Source organism: Gymnoscopelus microlampas, assembly GCF_963454915.1.
Source record: "Gymnoscopelus microlampas genome assembly, chromosome: 11".
Classification (NCBI taxonomy): Eukaryota; Metazoa; Chordata; class Actinopteri; order Myctophiformes; family Myctophidae; genus Gymnoscopelus; species Gymnoscopelus microlampas.
In genome coordinates, this window is record NC_139948.1 from 38,639,482 (window position 1) to 38,656,467 (window position 16,986).

The 16,986-nt window shown below is 43.4% G+C and overlaps 1 protein-coding gene across 2 annotated transcripts in view; it reads left to right on the forward strand.

The window, feature by feature from the left end:
* Positions 1–16,986, forward strand: part of LOC311055955 (BAR/IMD domain-containing adapter protein 2-like) — a 69,082-nt gene that overhangs the window by 21,095 nt on the left and 31,001 nt on the right. For both annotated transcript variants that reach the window (XM_084072257.1, XM_084072256.1), the window contains exons 3-4: positions 564–650; positions 15,796–15,857. In XM_084072257.1, the coding sequence (XP_083928383.1) occupies positions 564–650; positions 15,796–15,857 (149 nt within the window). The remainder of the gene's footprint in view (positions 1–563; positions 651–15,795; positions 15,858–16,986) is intronic.

Sequence of the window (16,986 nt, forward strand, 5' to 3'; positions counted from 1 at the left end):
CTATCAAACCCTATGGAGACATGTGTGGTGCTTGTCGCTTGGCACAGCGCCAGGGTAGTCCAAAGAAGTCCACCTCAAAGACAGGATATATAGCTCAGGGGAATCAGGTGCTGCCAAAACAGAGTTTATTTCACACTTTCCTCCTACTTGACTACTTGTTTCTATTGGACCGGCGGGGATTTTGCCACACTGTGACTGCGCCTCGTAAAAGTTCAATAATGTCTGCGTGTAAAATCTCAGCGATGCACCACGTTTCCTGCAGCACTGTGTCTGCCACTTAGCGCCAGCTGTACCACTTATGCTACTCTGTCAAAGTACCCATCGATTGTGCCGCCTATTAACATTAAAGTTACTGCCCTAAAACCTGAGGCCTACGTGTTGTGTCTATTTGTCTATTTACCGATTTGATAGAGAGAACATTCGCTGCAAGGCTTTTTTCTTTTGTGTAATAGGAAAATGATGTGCTGTACGGTCAGTAACTTAATCATGCTATTTTATGTCTCCAACCGTAGAGTTATTTTGCTGTCTCCTCTTGACTTCCTTCTGTTCTCTTCCATTTCCAGATGTGACGTTTGCTGCCAAAGGCTACTTTGATGCCTTGGTGAGGATGGGCGAGCTGGCCAGCGAGAGCCAAGGATCCAAAGATCTGGGTAAGCCACTGATGGAGTTGATGGATGTCTGACGCTCCCCGTTACCCCCATCTCTTGGTTCTGCACTGGACGGCACTGGCACCTTATGGCAATGTGACTGCTACATGCTCTGACCACAACACACCCAAATCTAACAAATACACACATGAAGACACATGCGCACACAATCACAGCATGCAGCATAGGCTCCCTGTCTGAAAATATGGAATCAGAAGTTAATCTGATGGGAGTTATGTTGGATCTATTTCAGTTCTAGGGCAAGCTGAGGCAAGATTTTGCCTCTGAGGAAATAATTTCATATTGACGCCGGGCCTACTCTCTCTGCCACAGCTTGCAGGAGAAAAATAAGAAGGAAAAGACGAGAGAGACAGGCAGGTGTCAATAGGTGCAGTACCTCTCACCCTGAAGGGAGCCAGACATTTATTGTGACAAACATAGATGAGAGCCACAGGAGAAGATGGCGAAATGCTTTTCATCCGAGCTGCAGATTAGATTTTTGAGAAGGCATATCATGCGACAGTGCCCCAATTTGTTTCAGTTCCACTGTAAAAAAAATAAATAGATTGGTTTTGCATGGAAGGAGCTTCTTCCTATGCTGTGTTATTGAGGGAGTGCGTGTAAATTGCGGTGTACCTGTTGTGGGAATGTTTGTGGGAGTTGCGTGGGTGATTGTGTGGGTGGAAGGGAGAGTGCATAAGAGTACTCGTGTAAATTCAATCCTTAGGTGGAAGCCTAGTATATAAACTAACTGATAAAATAACTGATTTTCAACATAAAAACATAATAATGTTTGGTGAGTGACACGTACCACAAAGTATAAGTTAAGCTAGGGAGGGACCAACAGCTGGCCCATTGTATCTCAGATCTACCGTACAGTATGTTGGCCAACGTCAGCCCATGGGGAAATCATCTGTTATTTGAGGAGATTTCACTGTCACTGTTTGTACCGTGGGCAGCTTGATCTGTGTAGAATTAGCTGTTCATATGACGGGGGCTTTGTGGCTTAATATGGAGGGATCCAGTTTGGGCTTCCCTCAGCGCAGCCAACAGGAACCGACTTGAAAGTGCTCGCTGAATATTTTATTCAGAAAAAAACGCCATTCCCTCTCGCTCACTCTCGGCCTCTTTTGAGCGTTTACAATTCCATTGATTTGTGAGTTTACTTCGCTCCCACCGTGCAGAATTTGGGGTTTGCTCGCTTACAGTAGTGGAGCTGTCTGGTCCAGGCAGACGTATTAATCTGAACTTGGCAGCAGGAAACCGCACGATCTGACAGTATGCTCATCTTATCTTCACCTTGCTCTGTTCCGCTGCAAATCTTTCTCTCTCTGCCTGGAACTCAGCAGGGTTTAATCTCACCTTAAAGACAGACCGTATATTGAGCGTGTGTCTCGTGCACTGCATGTGTTTGTACTGCATGTGTTTGTAGTATGTGTGTGCGCGGTTTGCTGTGGATACTGTATGTGTGTGTGTATGTATATGTACAACATATGCTGTATGTGTATGTATGTGTGTGTGTGTGTGTGTGTGTGATCTTACCCTTTTTGTGTCATTTTAGTTGCAACTGAAAGCTGATGCCATTTTCCAAAAGTGTGTGGCTGTGTCTGTGTGGTGGTGATGGAGGGGGGGGGGGGTCTTTCACTCACAGCTTTTGTCACTAATATGTATGTATGAGGGAAGTGAAAACTGATTCCACTTTTTCAGAACCACCGCCTGAAGGCACTCAGTATTTGAAAGAATGACTCATTCTTCTCATTCTATCTGCATTTACCATTATCTATCTATTACCATTATCTACTCCATGCTGGTACCCGTATCTATCTGTTTCTGACTTAGTTTCACTGTTCATCAAGCTTAACAAAACAAAACAAAAAGGGTTTCCAATTGAAGTCTTTCCTTAAAAAACATGTTGTGATGGAACAGAAGATATCAATCAAATGTATCTGTCATTCTGTTACAACATGCATGACCACACCCAGCACCCCCCCTGCTGTGATTTCCCAGGCAGCTCACCGAGGCTAATCAGACTATTTGATTTTCCAACCACCTGTTGGCCGTGGTTTAAATGTAGGGTCTTTGATAGTGCTGTGGCCCCCCTGTCACGTTTATGTGCTGAGGCCACGCCCAGAGGGCCTGCTGCTTCCTGTTTCTCTGTGCACAGAGGGACGGGGATCACCTAACCTCGCGTCACCAGACTTTCCTCCGCAGATCTGGTTTGGAAAAAAGGAAAAAAAGTCATTGTGGTTCCGGTTGGCGTCGCATTATTTTTGTTCCCCACATAATGCGAATCAATTAGTTTAGTCACGCTACGAGTTAGAATAGAAAATGCACATATCTAACTATTATTATACCAAAAGAAGCTAAACGATACCAAACTAAACACGTTTTTAAACTAGGGGAATCATTTTGCAGGTGCACGGCGCTGGTGGTTCGGGTCATTGGTTCCCGTCACGTGATGACGTAAAGTGAATTCCCCTCCGACCGGATCAGAAACCCGAAAATGGTTTTGATCCCAGGCTAGGGATCACCCAGCCCACCAAATGGGCCTTGACCCTTTTTAGGTCACTGTTTCCCAAACACTGGGTTGGGACCCATTTGTGGGTCACTCACAAGTAAAAACACCCCATATTTTTTTGTTTCCTACATTTGGTCTTTAATTATTATTATTTCAAAACATGATTTAAATTTGAAAAAATCCATAAATTAGAAGAAAGAAAAAAAAAGTAGTGAAAATAGCCGATCCACAAGCTCACAACGCGTCACGTTGTGAGCTTGAGCTTTTGGGTCTGGAGCTAAAAGGTTTGGGAACCAGTGCTTTTAGGTAGGATCCATTTGTAACTCCATCATACCAAACCCACTGCACAGAAACATTCTCTGTGTTCATTTAACGCTGGTGTAAATGGACCCTTCAGGGTTACATCATAAACACAGGAATCTACTGTTTAGCAATGGCCTGTTTGTCTAGACCTTTGGTTCTCAAAGTGGGGTCCGGGGACCCCCAGGGTTCCTTGGGGGGGTTCCAGGGGGTGGGGGTTAATATAGCATGAAAATAATTTTAACCACTTAAACCGTTTATACTTTGGCCATTCAAAAATAGCAGATATACACAGCTCACAGCCGCGCTATGAGTTTGTAGATCTGCTATTTTTGAAAAATCCTGAAAGTTTGGGCAAATCTTTGAATATAATATCTTTTAAAGCGAACATTTGTAACTCAAATCTTTGCTTATTAGGAGTCCCCGGGACAAAATATTTTGACATGGGGGTCCGTGGCCAAATACATATCATTTTGGGGGTCCTTGACATGAAAAAGTTTGAGAACCACTGGTCTAGACTCTAGGATCTACTGTATTTTCTCTATCCATAGCAAGTGGATGGGGGGAAGATGTGCACAGTAAAAACCCATGCGTTAATTTAACTCTTGAGCGCTAAGTGTCAATTTAACTCTCAGAGTTAAAATGACAGTTTGGGATTTGACAATGTATTTGCGGTAATGTAGCACACTGAGCTTGTAGTAGTGCAAATTGGTCTGTACTGTATAGCTGATGATTGCCATTTGTGTGTGTGCGCGTGCGTGCGCACGTGTGCACGCACTGCGTGTGATAGAGAGCCGTGCATTGTTGATGTTGTTGTTGTTATTGCACCTCTTTTAAAGCCTGTTAATGCCATAGGGGCTCAGTATGAGACAGGCTGCAAATGGACCCACCTACACACACATCTGAGAGCAGGCAGCTGCTCTCCATCCCTTAACCCCCCCAACCCCCCACCCCCAATCGTTCACACATAAACATTAAAAGCTCAACGCGGGGAGTGCAATTTCCCTGTAAAATATTGCCCTCTGATGTTGGTTTTTCATTGTCCACATAAATCATCCTGCATTGTACCCCTGAGAGCTTTGCACATGTATGTGTGTGCATGCATGCATATTATGCAGGAATCTCTGCATGTAATGTGCATGTGCTGTTAATTCTGTGTGCGTTTGTGCATGCGCTTTTTAATCCACTTGCGTATATATCTCTGCCTGGAGAAACGGACTCGCTCCATCTCTAAACAGTCCCCAATACGCCCACCCGTTCCCTCCCACGCACCCTCCTCTGGTTGGTCTAACCATCGCCTGTCACTCTGGTACCCACCCACTCGCACGGACGGACACGTGCACGCATATACACACAGTCACACGCACACGCACGCACGCACGCACGCACGCACGCACGCACGCACGCACGCACGCACGCACGCACGCACGCACGCACGCACGCACTCACTCACTCACTCACTCACTCACTCACTCACTCACTCACTCACTCACTCACTCACTCACTCACTCACTCACTCACTCACTCACTCACTCACTCACTCACTCACTCACTCACTCACTCACTCACTCACTCACTCACGCACGCACGCGAGCATGTGTGCACACACACAGGTTTGTATTACTATACTTGTGAGGACATCAACGCTTTACCACAGCCATTTTATGTAATTTAAAAAATATATATATATTTTTTAACCGTAAGCCTTAAGCCGAAAAACAGCAGATCTACAAGCCCACAACGCGTCGCGCTGCGACGCGTTGTGGGCTTATAGATCGGCTGTTTGTCGGTGCATGACACTGGCGCGCAACTAAGTATAAATCATGTTTAACTCTAATTCCAATCCCTAAACCTAGCCTCTAAATGTCTAATCCTAACCTGAATGTTTTTCTAATTGTAAACGTATCTCTAAAAATGTTTTTTTAACTATAAAACAACCATTTGTCTTGTGAGGACCAGGAAAACGGTCCTCACAATGTATATATATTTCTTCAAATTCTACTATACTTGGTCCTTGCAAGTATAGTAATACAAACACACACACACATCATACAGTCACACACTCCTGCTCTTCCTCCCTCATCCCGCATTCCCATTTTTTTCTCCCCCCCCCCCCCCCCCCCCCCCCCGCAGTCTTAACGTCACACGAAAGGAGCAGGCGTGCATTCACCCTGTGTGGCTTTTGTAGGTTTGGATTGTTGATGCCATCTTGGCCAGGTCTCCCTTGTAAGGTAGATGTGTATCTCAATGGGACTTCCTGGAGGGTTGCATGAAGAAAAAAAAAAGAGAGGAAAAAAAGGTTCAAACTCACGGGGAAAACGGAGAGCTGGAAGCTGCCGAGGTGTTTACGATTGTCTGGAGCAATGAGCACAGCTCCACTCTATTTATGTTACTCTGAACTAAGTGCTTTGTAATTGATGAGGCTCCCACTGACTTGGCAAAGTCGCGTGTGTGTGTGTGTGTGTGTGTGTGTGTGTGTGTGTGTGTGTGTGTGTGTGTGTGTGTGTGTCCTCAGGTGAAATTGAGCTGAGGGCTGAACTATGTTATGCTGGGCGTGTTCCACCATGTTGTCTTATGGCTGAGGCTGATGTATATACTTTGGCTGTGCATTGTGTCATGCACCGAAAACAGCAGATCTAAATGCAAAATGCATTGTGAGCTTGTATTTCTTTCTGCTACTTGTGGTGTGCGACACCGGTGCGCAACTAAGTATAATGGGCCCTTTACATGGCTAGTGTTTCACTGTCTAAATGGAAAGAAGGATTAGTGCAAAGCAAGGCAGCTCACCCAAACCTTAAATGGCAATTCCAGTGCATCCGTGGCAGTCACTTGAAAGTGAATGAAAATATGTCTTTGTCAGGCAGTTAATGATAGTGTGCGTTATCCTCTCATCTGCCTTTGAGGATCATGAAAGGTCTTTACAGTATAGAAAGGTACTGTATAGCCCTTTCTGTAAGCTGAGTAAAGTCAGTCTTTTATTTGTGAAGGACTTGGAGAGGTATGCAAAGTATTGCCTTCGCATTCCAGAGCCCAGGGGCATCAAACATCTTTTGTAGCCTCTTATCAACTTGAGTAACCGGCGTAAATTAATTTCCACCTTGTGGAAAAAGAAAATCATGTATGATTCGGCACAGTGGAGCCCCGCGTAGGGAAATAATAACTTGTAACGGAGGAGAGAGGGGTCGTATTAAACTGTAGCCAGCAAATGTATTGCATAGGCTAGAAGTGGTGGGAGAGTTCCCAGGAAAAAAACATCCCCTCTCCGTTGGTAATTGAGAAAAGAAAGCATACTGCACACAGTGGGGAGGAAACGAGATGCATTAGGCACAAAGTGGCATGGCGTAATTGTCTTTGTTAGGTTAATGGATCTGGGACACTTGGACGTCAAATTGCTGCTGGTGAGTGGAGGCCATCTTGGGGGCTAAACTGATGACGGCAGGTCTGCGTTTGAGAGCAGAGTTTTGTGGCGGCAGGCCAGGCAGAATTGGCATCTAAACTCCACCATGGCCATATTTGCACGAGTGCTCACAAGTTAAACATACTGTTGTGTACAGCTAGCCTAGGACTGTCGCTCACAGTCATGAAACTTTACTTAACGATTAATTGTCTCACTAATGATTGCGATGAATGATTTAATTGTGTTTTTGGCATTCAACATTGGAGCATATAAATAAATAAAAAATACATTTCTGTTTGGCTTTTAGGCTTTGTAAACAAATATTGCACAGGACAGATATGACAAATTACTGAAACAAGAGATAGTACAAATTTGCCGATCTACAAGCTCAAAAGGTGTCGCATCACGACGTGTTGTGAGCCTCTATTTCCACTACTGTTAGAAAATATATGAATTTCTTTCAACATGGAAACATTATTATCTGTTGGAAACATCTAATTATCTGGAATAATTGCGATTAGGCGATTATGTAATAATTGTGGACAGCATGTCTTATTTGTGGACACACGTCTCTCTCTCTCATGTCTTTCCTTCACTGTCTGTGTCTCTTCCTCTTCCTCGCTTTGGTCTGGCCTACCTCTCTCTCGCTGCAACACCTGCCCCTGTTTAAATGAGAGCAGAGGAGCTCTTTTCTTAGCTCTGCACCATTATCCCTTGGGGTCCCCTGCCTTCTCCTGCCCCATTTCTGAGACACGCACTGCATGATGGGAGACCAGTGGCCGACACACTCTCCCAGGTCCCTGACAAACACACACACACACACACACACTCACACTCACACACAGGTTTGTATAACTATACTCGGGAGGACATCAAACTTTTAGGACAGCATTGGAAATAGCCAAACAATAGCCAAAAAATAGCAAATCTATAAGCACAAAGTGCGTCTTGCTCCGACGCGTTGTTGTGAGCTTGTAGATTCTGCAATTTTTCGGTGTGTGACGCAACTGGGTTTAGAAAACTCTTAACCCCAACCCCTAAACTTAACCTTGAAATGTCTAATCTTAACCGTAACCCCAACCTGAATTATTTTTCGAATTGTAAACCTCTAAAATCTCAAAAAAATGTTTCTTATGATTACCAGGAAATGGTACACACGCACGCATACAGTACGCACACACATATTGTCCTTCATTTCTTCTGGGCTTGTAGAGTGTATATATACTGTACGCCGCAAAATCCTGACTGTCAATTTAACTTGGTGTACAGTAAATCAATGTACTGGTATGGTCAGTGACAGGCCAGCATACTCCCATATGTCTAATGTCAAAAGGTCATCATCAAAGCAGAACTTCCTAGTACAGTATGTGTTGGCCAGGTGAGTATTGAGTTAGTTTTCTGTCCTTGCTCTAGATGCTTTATTGGGGACAAGTATGCACTTTTTTTTCTGTGTTCCTTACATAGCCCATTAAAACCTGAGGCCAATTCTACAAATGCCTTCTAAATCAGTTGTTCACACACTTACAAGATATTTTTCCATTTATTTTCTAAAATCACAAAGTGACACACTGTGAGCTTGTATATCTGCTATTTTGAATAGCCAACGCAAAAATCGAAAATGACACAGATGCTTGCCGTTTTGGGACAAATTGCCATTTTGGGACAAATTCTGGACATCAAACCAGTTAATTTGGGATTGACCCGTCAAACTTGGTGTCACCAATTAGATTTTACTGCAGTTTCATCGAGTTATGCCTGGAGTTATGCCTGGTTTATGGTTTATAGGCTACTGTTGTGCGCTGTTGCTGTGCACCAAAAACAGCAGACCTACAAGCTCACAACCCGTCGCAGCATGCCATATTGTGAGCTTGTAGATCTGCTATTTTTGGTGCTCGACCGGCATGGTCCTAAAACTTTTTTGTCCTTAAAAGAACAGTACTGTGTGTGTGTGTGTGTGTGTGTGTGTGTGTGTGTGTGTGTGTGTGTGTGTGTGTGTGTGTGTGTGTGTGTGTGTGTGTGTGTGTGTGTGTGTGTGTGTGTGTGTGTGTGTGTGTGTGTGTGTGTGTGTGTGTGTGTGTGTGTGTGTGTGTGCTTGTGAATTATGGAATCCTTTGAAGATCTGTGGGGGGTGCTTATTTTCCCCCTCATGTTTGATACTGTAGGCGTCTTCTCAGAGACTCATCTCATCCAAGTTCAAAGCCAAAAAAAATAAATGATGTTAATATGAAATGGGAACAGACATGTGCTGGTGAGAAGTAAGTTAGAGGACGAGAGAGAGAGAGTTATTACATAGAGGAAATGGTGTTGGTAATGAGTGATAGAGAGTGACAGCTATACGTAATGGAACAGAGACTATTGTGCAACATAAGACTCAGATGAAGTGAAGTGAAGTTTCACCCAGAAGGCTCCAGCTGAGCTCTTGATATGCTTAATAAGTGCCAATGGAAAAGAAAACACAGACTCATGCAGGTACCTGTTAAGGAATGGAGCTGCGTGCGTGCGTGCGTGTGTGCGCGCGTATGTGTGTGTAACACTGAGATTTCTGAATTGATCAAGCCATTTCAAGCTGGCAGAACACCAGGGTCACTGAAAACACTATGAAACATGCTGTACCTGAATAAGCATTAGGCCTGCATGTACAATTCATAGAGAATAGAAAAACATCTATTGTATATACACAGCCTATTGCAATCGCAATGTTTTAGAAGATTTGTGTCTTCTGCTGTCAACCTTTCCACCAGGTCTAATACACGCGTGTACGTACATACACACGCACGCACACACCTACTGTGCACTATACCCGGCTGTCAATGTTCTCCCTCTCAATTTGGCTCTTTCTTACTCTTGTCTCTCACGTCGGTTTGTCTGCTGCACAATGTGTCTTCCTCTGTTCTCTCCGGTGACAAAGCAGTCAGTGTGCTTTGCAGCAAGGTCACTTACAGTACCGTGCAGTACATGTTCTGTATGCTGTTCAGAAGGAAGGAAAAGAGGTTTACAGAGTTTGTTTTGCGATGAGTCTTGTTTCACCCTCCTTAACGACATCACGTCTCATGGGTGCGATTTGCCGCATAGAACAATACATGGAATACAATACAAGTGTCAGACAGGTGGCACGGTGATAGATGACCAACCTGGCTGAACGTAATGCAGTAAACCCCCACGTTTCAGACAGTCCAATGAATAATACCTAGTCCAATGACTAGGTATTATTTGGAGTAAGCCATTCACATGATTCTCCTGTGGAGTCTACTGTACTGTTAACAACTGTATGGCCTAATACAGGTCAACTGTATGGCCTGTACACAGTGAAGCCCTCTCTTAAAATATCCATTTGTAACTGAGAGTGTACTTTAATGTAACCAAATGGACCTGAAAGGGTCTTCTTCCTGTTTGAATTAGGAAGAAGATCCGGACAAGATCCACAGATCCACAGATAACCCTACCCTAAATCAAAATGGTAAAATTAACAGGAAGTTGAGACATTTTTATTTAAATAAATAAATAAATGCTGTGTCGGGACACGTTATTTTAACCAACCTGTATGGTAGAGTATGTTAATATGGAGATGGTCTCCCTACTCTTCCACTCAGATTTGTAGACTCTGGTGTCAGGTAGGACACCTTTTTGTACTGGTTAACAAACTAGTACCGCCTGAAGCTCATGACCACCATATCTCCCCTGGTCAAGCAGGGATTGCTTCTTGTGTGAGTGGCAAACATGTGGTTTCTCTGTCTCATGCAGGAGACTGAGGTTTGAATCCTGGTTAGGACTTTAAGTTACAGATTTGCACCTTTTACATTAACAACGCTTTGAAAAAATAGCCAAATTAGCAGGATAGCCAAAGAGGAAGGTCAGATTTAGTCAATAAGAAAAAAATGGATGTACTGTATGTTTGAGGATGTGTGAGAGCGAGAGGGGACAGAGAGACCTTAGTTCTCATTAAAGATTAACTCTGTTTATTTGGTGTTGCTTGCGGTAAATGCTTTCAGCCACCCAGGCTCTCAGCTATTATCTGCATCTCGCACATTCTCTACCACACCAGTATCTGTTCTTAAGCCTGTTTCCCTAGTGAATATAGAGGAAAGGACTGCCAGGTAGCCTCGCACGCACGAACACAGAGTTGTAGTGCTAACTCCTCTATCCGCTTCCGAGCAGATGCTGAATGATGTAATGATGACTGATTGTGAGGGAAGAGATCTTTAAACTGTGTTTCGTAACGCCACACAGCACTTTTCAACCGTTGCCCCTCGCTTTGCAACCTCTCCCATAGCGACGACCCTGGCATTATCCTGCTTCCATGACAACCCGTAGTGAATGCGGTTTGACCTTCACCAATGATTCAGTGTCTCCCCATCCACGTCCACTTTCCCTGTCCATCTCTCTATGTCCCTCTCTCCCGCCCTCTCTCTCTCCCTCTCTAACTCCCTCTCGCTCTCTCTCGCTCGCACACACACGCTCTCTCTCTCACTCGTTTCTTTCTCTCGCTTGTCTCTCTCTCGACGCCACTGAAACATTTTTAGTTTTCTTTTTTTTCCCAAAGTGCTCAAACCAACATCGTGTTTGTCTCTACCTGTGTGGGTGTATCCGATGCCATCGTTACACAAGCAGTGAATACATCTGCAGGGGCTGATGTCATACTTCAGGGGGAGAGACTGAAGTTGAAGTTTCTGCGTTTCCGTGTTTCCTGTCCTGACTCAGTGTTTGTGGCTAATAGGCGTGTGCCTTCTTGTAGCAGAGCCGCAGGTGCAGATCAGCCTAAGCTCACCTAACCGAAACAGAACACTATTGTTCTCCCTCTGCCCTATGGGGTGGAGCTAGTGATGAGATTGGAAATATTGATACAATAATGACGGAGCATTCGAAGGTGGATTTACTGGTTTGTGTGTGTGCATGTGTGTGTGGTCCAAATGTTTAAGTCGGGGAACGTATTTACTGTAGAGTAGTTTTTATTTTATTTGACAAACTAATGTTTGGTTAACCTACAGTAGGTATGTGGTTCTCACTTCATAAGGTTGTGAATTAGGAAGTGAATGAAAATCAACGCAAAATACCTATTGGTGACCATTGTTTTGTGTTCACGTGCGTCTGCACATTTGTCACTGTGTGTCACTGTCCAGAAAGACCACGCCTATCAACCAAGTCTGTCAGGTATTTCATTGCTGTTGGGTGGAAGTCCAAAAAAAAAAACATTCCTTTTTATTATTTGAAATTGTAATAGCCGATCTGCTGCCGATCTATAACCGGTAAAGCTCAGAGCTTGTAGATCTGCAAATTTTACTACTTTTGTGCGACACTCTTGTCTTGTATAATGAAGTAGGGCATTCATTTACAACAACACATAAAAAGATGAAATATGGAGATACAAGGTTTCTATCAGACAGCAACGATTTAGCATTTCACTGGTAGACATCCAGATATCCTTCAAGAGAGCCTCTCGGGTTGCATACCTGTCTGCCTGGCACAGTCTCACGGCCTCGCCGTGTTGGTTGGTTCATAAAAAAACACTGGGGAATGTTACATAATCCAGTGAAATGTTCGACATGGTGCCTCTCGATACTTGATCGAATTAGTTTCTGTTACCACCAGCTGCCGAGGTTTGCAGTCGTCCAGCTTTCTGTTGTTGTTGAAGTTGCTATGGCAACTGTTTGCAAAGTATTGGCAGTGCAGCAAAAGCGTCTTTTTTTTTTTCCCTGTTCACTGGCATCTCGTGTCCTGCAGTAATTAAAAATCAGATGACTGTCATAGATTCATTCATTTACTCATTCATTTTTGAGCAAACCTCATACTGCTTTGACCTGTTTCAACCCAATTTGTGTGTGTGTGTGTGTGTGTGTGTGTGTGTGTGTGTGTGTGTGTGTGTGTGTGTGTGTGTGTGTGTGTGTGTGTGTGTGTGTGTGTGTGTGTGTGTGTGTGTGTGTGTGTGTGTGTGTGTGTGTGTGTGTGTGTGTGTGTGTCACAGACTGGGGGGAGGGGTATTGAGGGATGAGCTAATGAAGAGGTGAGATTTTGTGTGTGTGTCTCTATGAGGTCTGCTCATTCTCTTAATTGATCCAGCCAGTTCAAGCTGTTAGCAGAATGCCACAGCATCTAAGCCTGCAGGAGCAGTGATCAGGGATGAGTAGATCTGTAATCGGCTTAGTGTGCCTGGATGCGTTGGCCTCCTCTGAATGACTCCAGATCAGCAGGTTGCACAAAGACAACAAACAAACATCTCCTTAGCAACTACTTGAGGCCATCGTCACACAGTCAAATCGTCAGTGTTAATATACTCTGAGAGTGTGTGCAAATGTAACGGGTGCATTTGGTTATATTTACACACACTCTTCAGCGTTACAAAGGTTGCAGAGGTTACAAAAATAGGTTACAAAAAAGAACACTGAGGATATTACGGTGTGGAGCAGGCAGTGTCTGGTCTGTGATGGCATTAAGCAGATGGGTCAGGTCGAGTGTCGCTTGAGGACCGTGGCTGATGGCTTTAGTTATGACAAGTACAATTGGTTATGGAAACACTGAACTGTATTAGCATTCAATGATTAACACTGCTTTAGTTAACGGAATCATTGAGCTGCCACATGTTTCAAGAGACCGTGATTAGATTGATTGACTGTGTGATCAAGGTTCATAGTTGTTTTGTTTGGAACTAGAAGAGGATCATACTGGTGGTCTGGGATTTTTTTACCTTTTCCAAAGCATATGCCGAAATGTTTTAGATGTTGGATTTGGAATAATTAAAACTTAAAGAACAATCTCTTGTCCAGGGACAGGGACTATTTCCGGCAGCAAGATTTTTTTCAAATCAGTCCATGCTTTCAACTGCATTGAAAATTAAATGCAACAAATAATATAATTTTGACACACAATGGCAGCAAATTACTCTCATGTATCTCAAGCAAGTTTCAAGTCTCTTCAAGTTGACTTCAATGTTAAAATGAATGGAAACCAATCGCTTCTTTGGAAATACAAAGAAATTACAGCATGCTTTGGAGAATTGTTGGCAGCAGCAATAAAGTACACGTATACTGTACTTAAGTCATTCAGTCCCAATCAGTGCAGTCTAAACATGCAATGCCACCAGTATGATTCCTTTTAAATGGTACAAGAAAATGCCAGAGCTTTTCAAGAGTTCCAAAGTGTGCTATTGATTTTATAAAACATTAAGCCGCTCTCCCGATGTATACTTGCACACATAAAAGAGCCAATCTACAAGCTCAGTACGACACCATCGTACAACAACTCACTACAAATGAAGCATAATGACTTACATTTTTATTTTCTGTCTGTCACAAGGGGATGGACGGCCAGGCTGCTTTGCTGCTCTTGTTGCTTTTTGTGTTGAGTTCAAGTCAGCGCTGGTGCACTTCAGCACCTCGGTGTCATCTGTATGTAGCAGCTTGCATTGTACACACTTTCTGTATGGAGACCACTCCAAAGCCCCTTGTGCTGAGAGAACAGACTGAAAATCACCAAAGTTAATTAGTTAAAGCCTTTTTTTTGTTTTTATGGAACAGGAAAGCATAACAAAATGTGGATGTACAATGACATTACTATGATATTTGCCATAAACGTCCCTCGCTGGATGGGGCAGGCCTGAGTATTTGTTTTCAATAACATAATACAGTATGTGTAGGTGTAATGATTAGATATTGATAAGATGCCATTTGTGACCATTCATTTGTGTGTTTTGCAGCTTAACTTTTTATGACGCATTCAATTTGCACCAAGTTCTAGATCACATAGAATGCACCCAGATGGGATGCCATTTATAGTATATTGTGTAATACCAAACATAAAGGATACTGCAATAATTGCTATGGAAACCCCATGGCTTTCTATTTGTTGTCCTTATCATGAGTTTTATGCAAAAGCTGGAAACAGTCACATGCAATCCATTATAAAATGCTTCCAAAAGGTTCAAAACAGTTTTTTTTTAATTCACGAAGGTACCTGTTCATTTTGATTGATGAAAACAACTGGCTCATTAAAACTTGAGCAATCCAGTCTGAATTAATGACACACGGTACTGTGAGGACCCCCTCGAAAACGAGATGCCGCATCTCAAGGGGCTTTATCCTCCAGTGAAAATTCTAAAAAATATACAGACTGTATATTCTCTCACGGCACTAATATAATTAAATGACGCACTTACAGTCATAGCCACGATGCTATTCCATGTGCTAAAGGGGCTTTGGACCTTTGGGCTTTTGATCAGGGAAATCTGTATGTGTGTCTCATGTCTCTGTAGGTCTCTCACCGTCTCTCCACCAGGTGTCTGTGTGTACTGTATGTGTCCTTCGCTCAATCTAGGTGTTTGTGTTCCTTTTCTTTACAATGCACTGCATATTCAGAAGAACCAGCATGTAGGTATAACAATGACACCCTTCCACAAGCTGCATGACTCCCCCCTCTGCCACCCCCCCCCCCTCCTTGGCTTTTTTGTTTTGTTTTGTTTTGGAGACCATGCAATTTCTTTTGATTTTTCTTTCCGTAAACAACATTGCTTGATCTTAAGAACAAATCACAGAAATCACCACAGCTGATCTCAGCAGGGCATCAGTGCTGACATAACACGCTTGAAGAATCATTGTTCTATAACCTGGACTGTCGAGAAGTTATTTCTCTTCCGCAGTACTTTGTTTGTGTTTTATTTTGCGTTATTACCTTTCTTCTGTCATTTCTTGTTAATGGTTCTGTCTCTGTTGTCTGTGCTTCTTGATGTTCCAAGAATAAGGTTCCATTTCTTCATCGTCACAGTTACCTTCCATTTGTCCTGTATATTTGTGTGTCTTGTGTTGCTGCATGGGCTCTGCACGCTAGGGTCTTTCTTTCTTTCTTTCTTTCTTTCCTTCTCGCTTTCTCTCTGCCCTAGTGATGCTCACATTCGTTCACTGCTGATCATGTCTTTCCTCCCTCTGTGTTGGTGTGTCTCTGTGTAGGGGACGTGTTGTTCCAGATGGCTGAAGTACACAGACAGATCCAAGTGCAGCTAGAGGAGATGGTATGTATTCCAAGCATCTATAGCTATACGACATGACACACATAATGTTGCACTCTAGTACACTGTTTCCCAAACAGTGGGTCGGGACCCATGTTTGGGTCTCGGACCAATTTTTATGTCACGAGTAAATATCCTCTTTTTTTCGTTTCCTACATACAAAATTAAATTATTTTAAAAGATTTTTCACAACTTTTCATCAATTAAAAACAATTCCAAAATGTTTCAAAAGTATTCAATAAATACAATTAAAACATCTAATATCCATAAATAAAAAATGTTTTAAAATGTTTAAGAAGTAGTGAAAATAGCAGATCCACAAGCTTGCAACGCGGCACGAAGCCTCGCGTTGTGAGCTTGTAGATCTGCTATTTTCTCTAGTTTGGGTTAAAGTTTGTGACCCACTGTTCTAGTGCACTGGTTCTCAACGTTGGGTCCGGAGACCGCCAGCGGTCCAAATGGACCCTTGCTGGTCTGTAACTCTTGATTGTGTACAATGGGTTATCGCTGGGACCCCAATCTACACTGTAAAATCCACAGTGTTAATTTAACTTCGTACAAATGGACCCGTTAGACCCGTAAGGGTCCATTTGGACCCTCGGTGGTTCCCGGACCTGACGTTGAGAACCAATGCTTTAGTGCACAAGGAGATGCACACATGCGTAGCTCAGGCTATGCTAGCACAACTCTTGATTATGTGAAAATAGGCTAGACACATCAAGGTAGAATTGGCATTCCAATGAGTACCAAATATCTCCTGATAACAGTATCACTCTGCCTTATTTACCATTAGATTATACCTGTAACCTAGCAACGGCCGGCAGCTGTCAGAAGCAACGTAACGTCAGCCAGCCTTATTTTGTTACTGGGAGAAAATGAATCATAACAACTTTTGTCAAATCTAGTGAGACTCCTCACTGTCGGGTCAAAAGAAGCAGCTGGTGTACTGGAGAAAACGTGATTGTGTCTACATGTGCCTCAAGGCCAAGTAGTAGGGGTTTTGGGCGCTCGGTTGGCGCAGTGGTAAAGTCCCTGCCCACCACCACGGAGGTTGTGGGTTCAAAATCCGCCGTGGTGCATCCGGCTTTGTCGGGCGTCTTTGCGAACACAATTGGCCTGTGTTAGGGCGGGG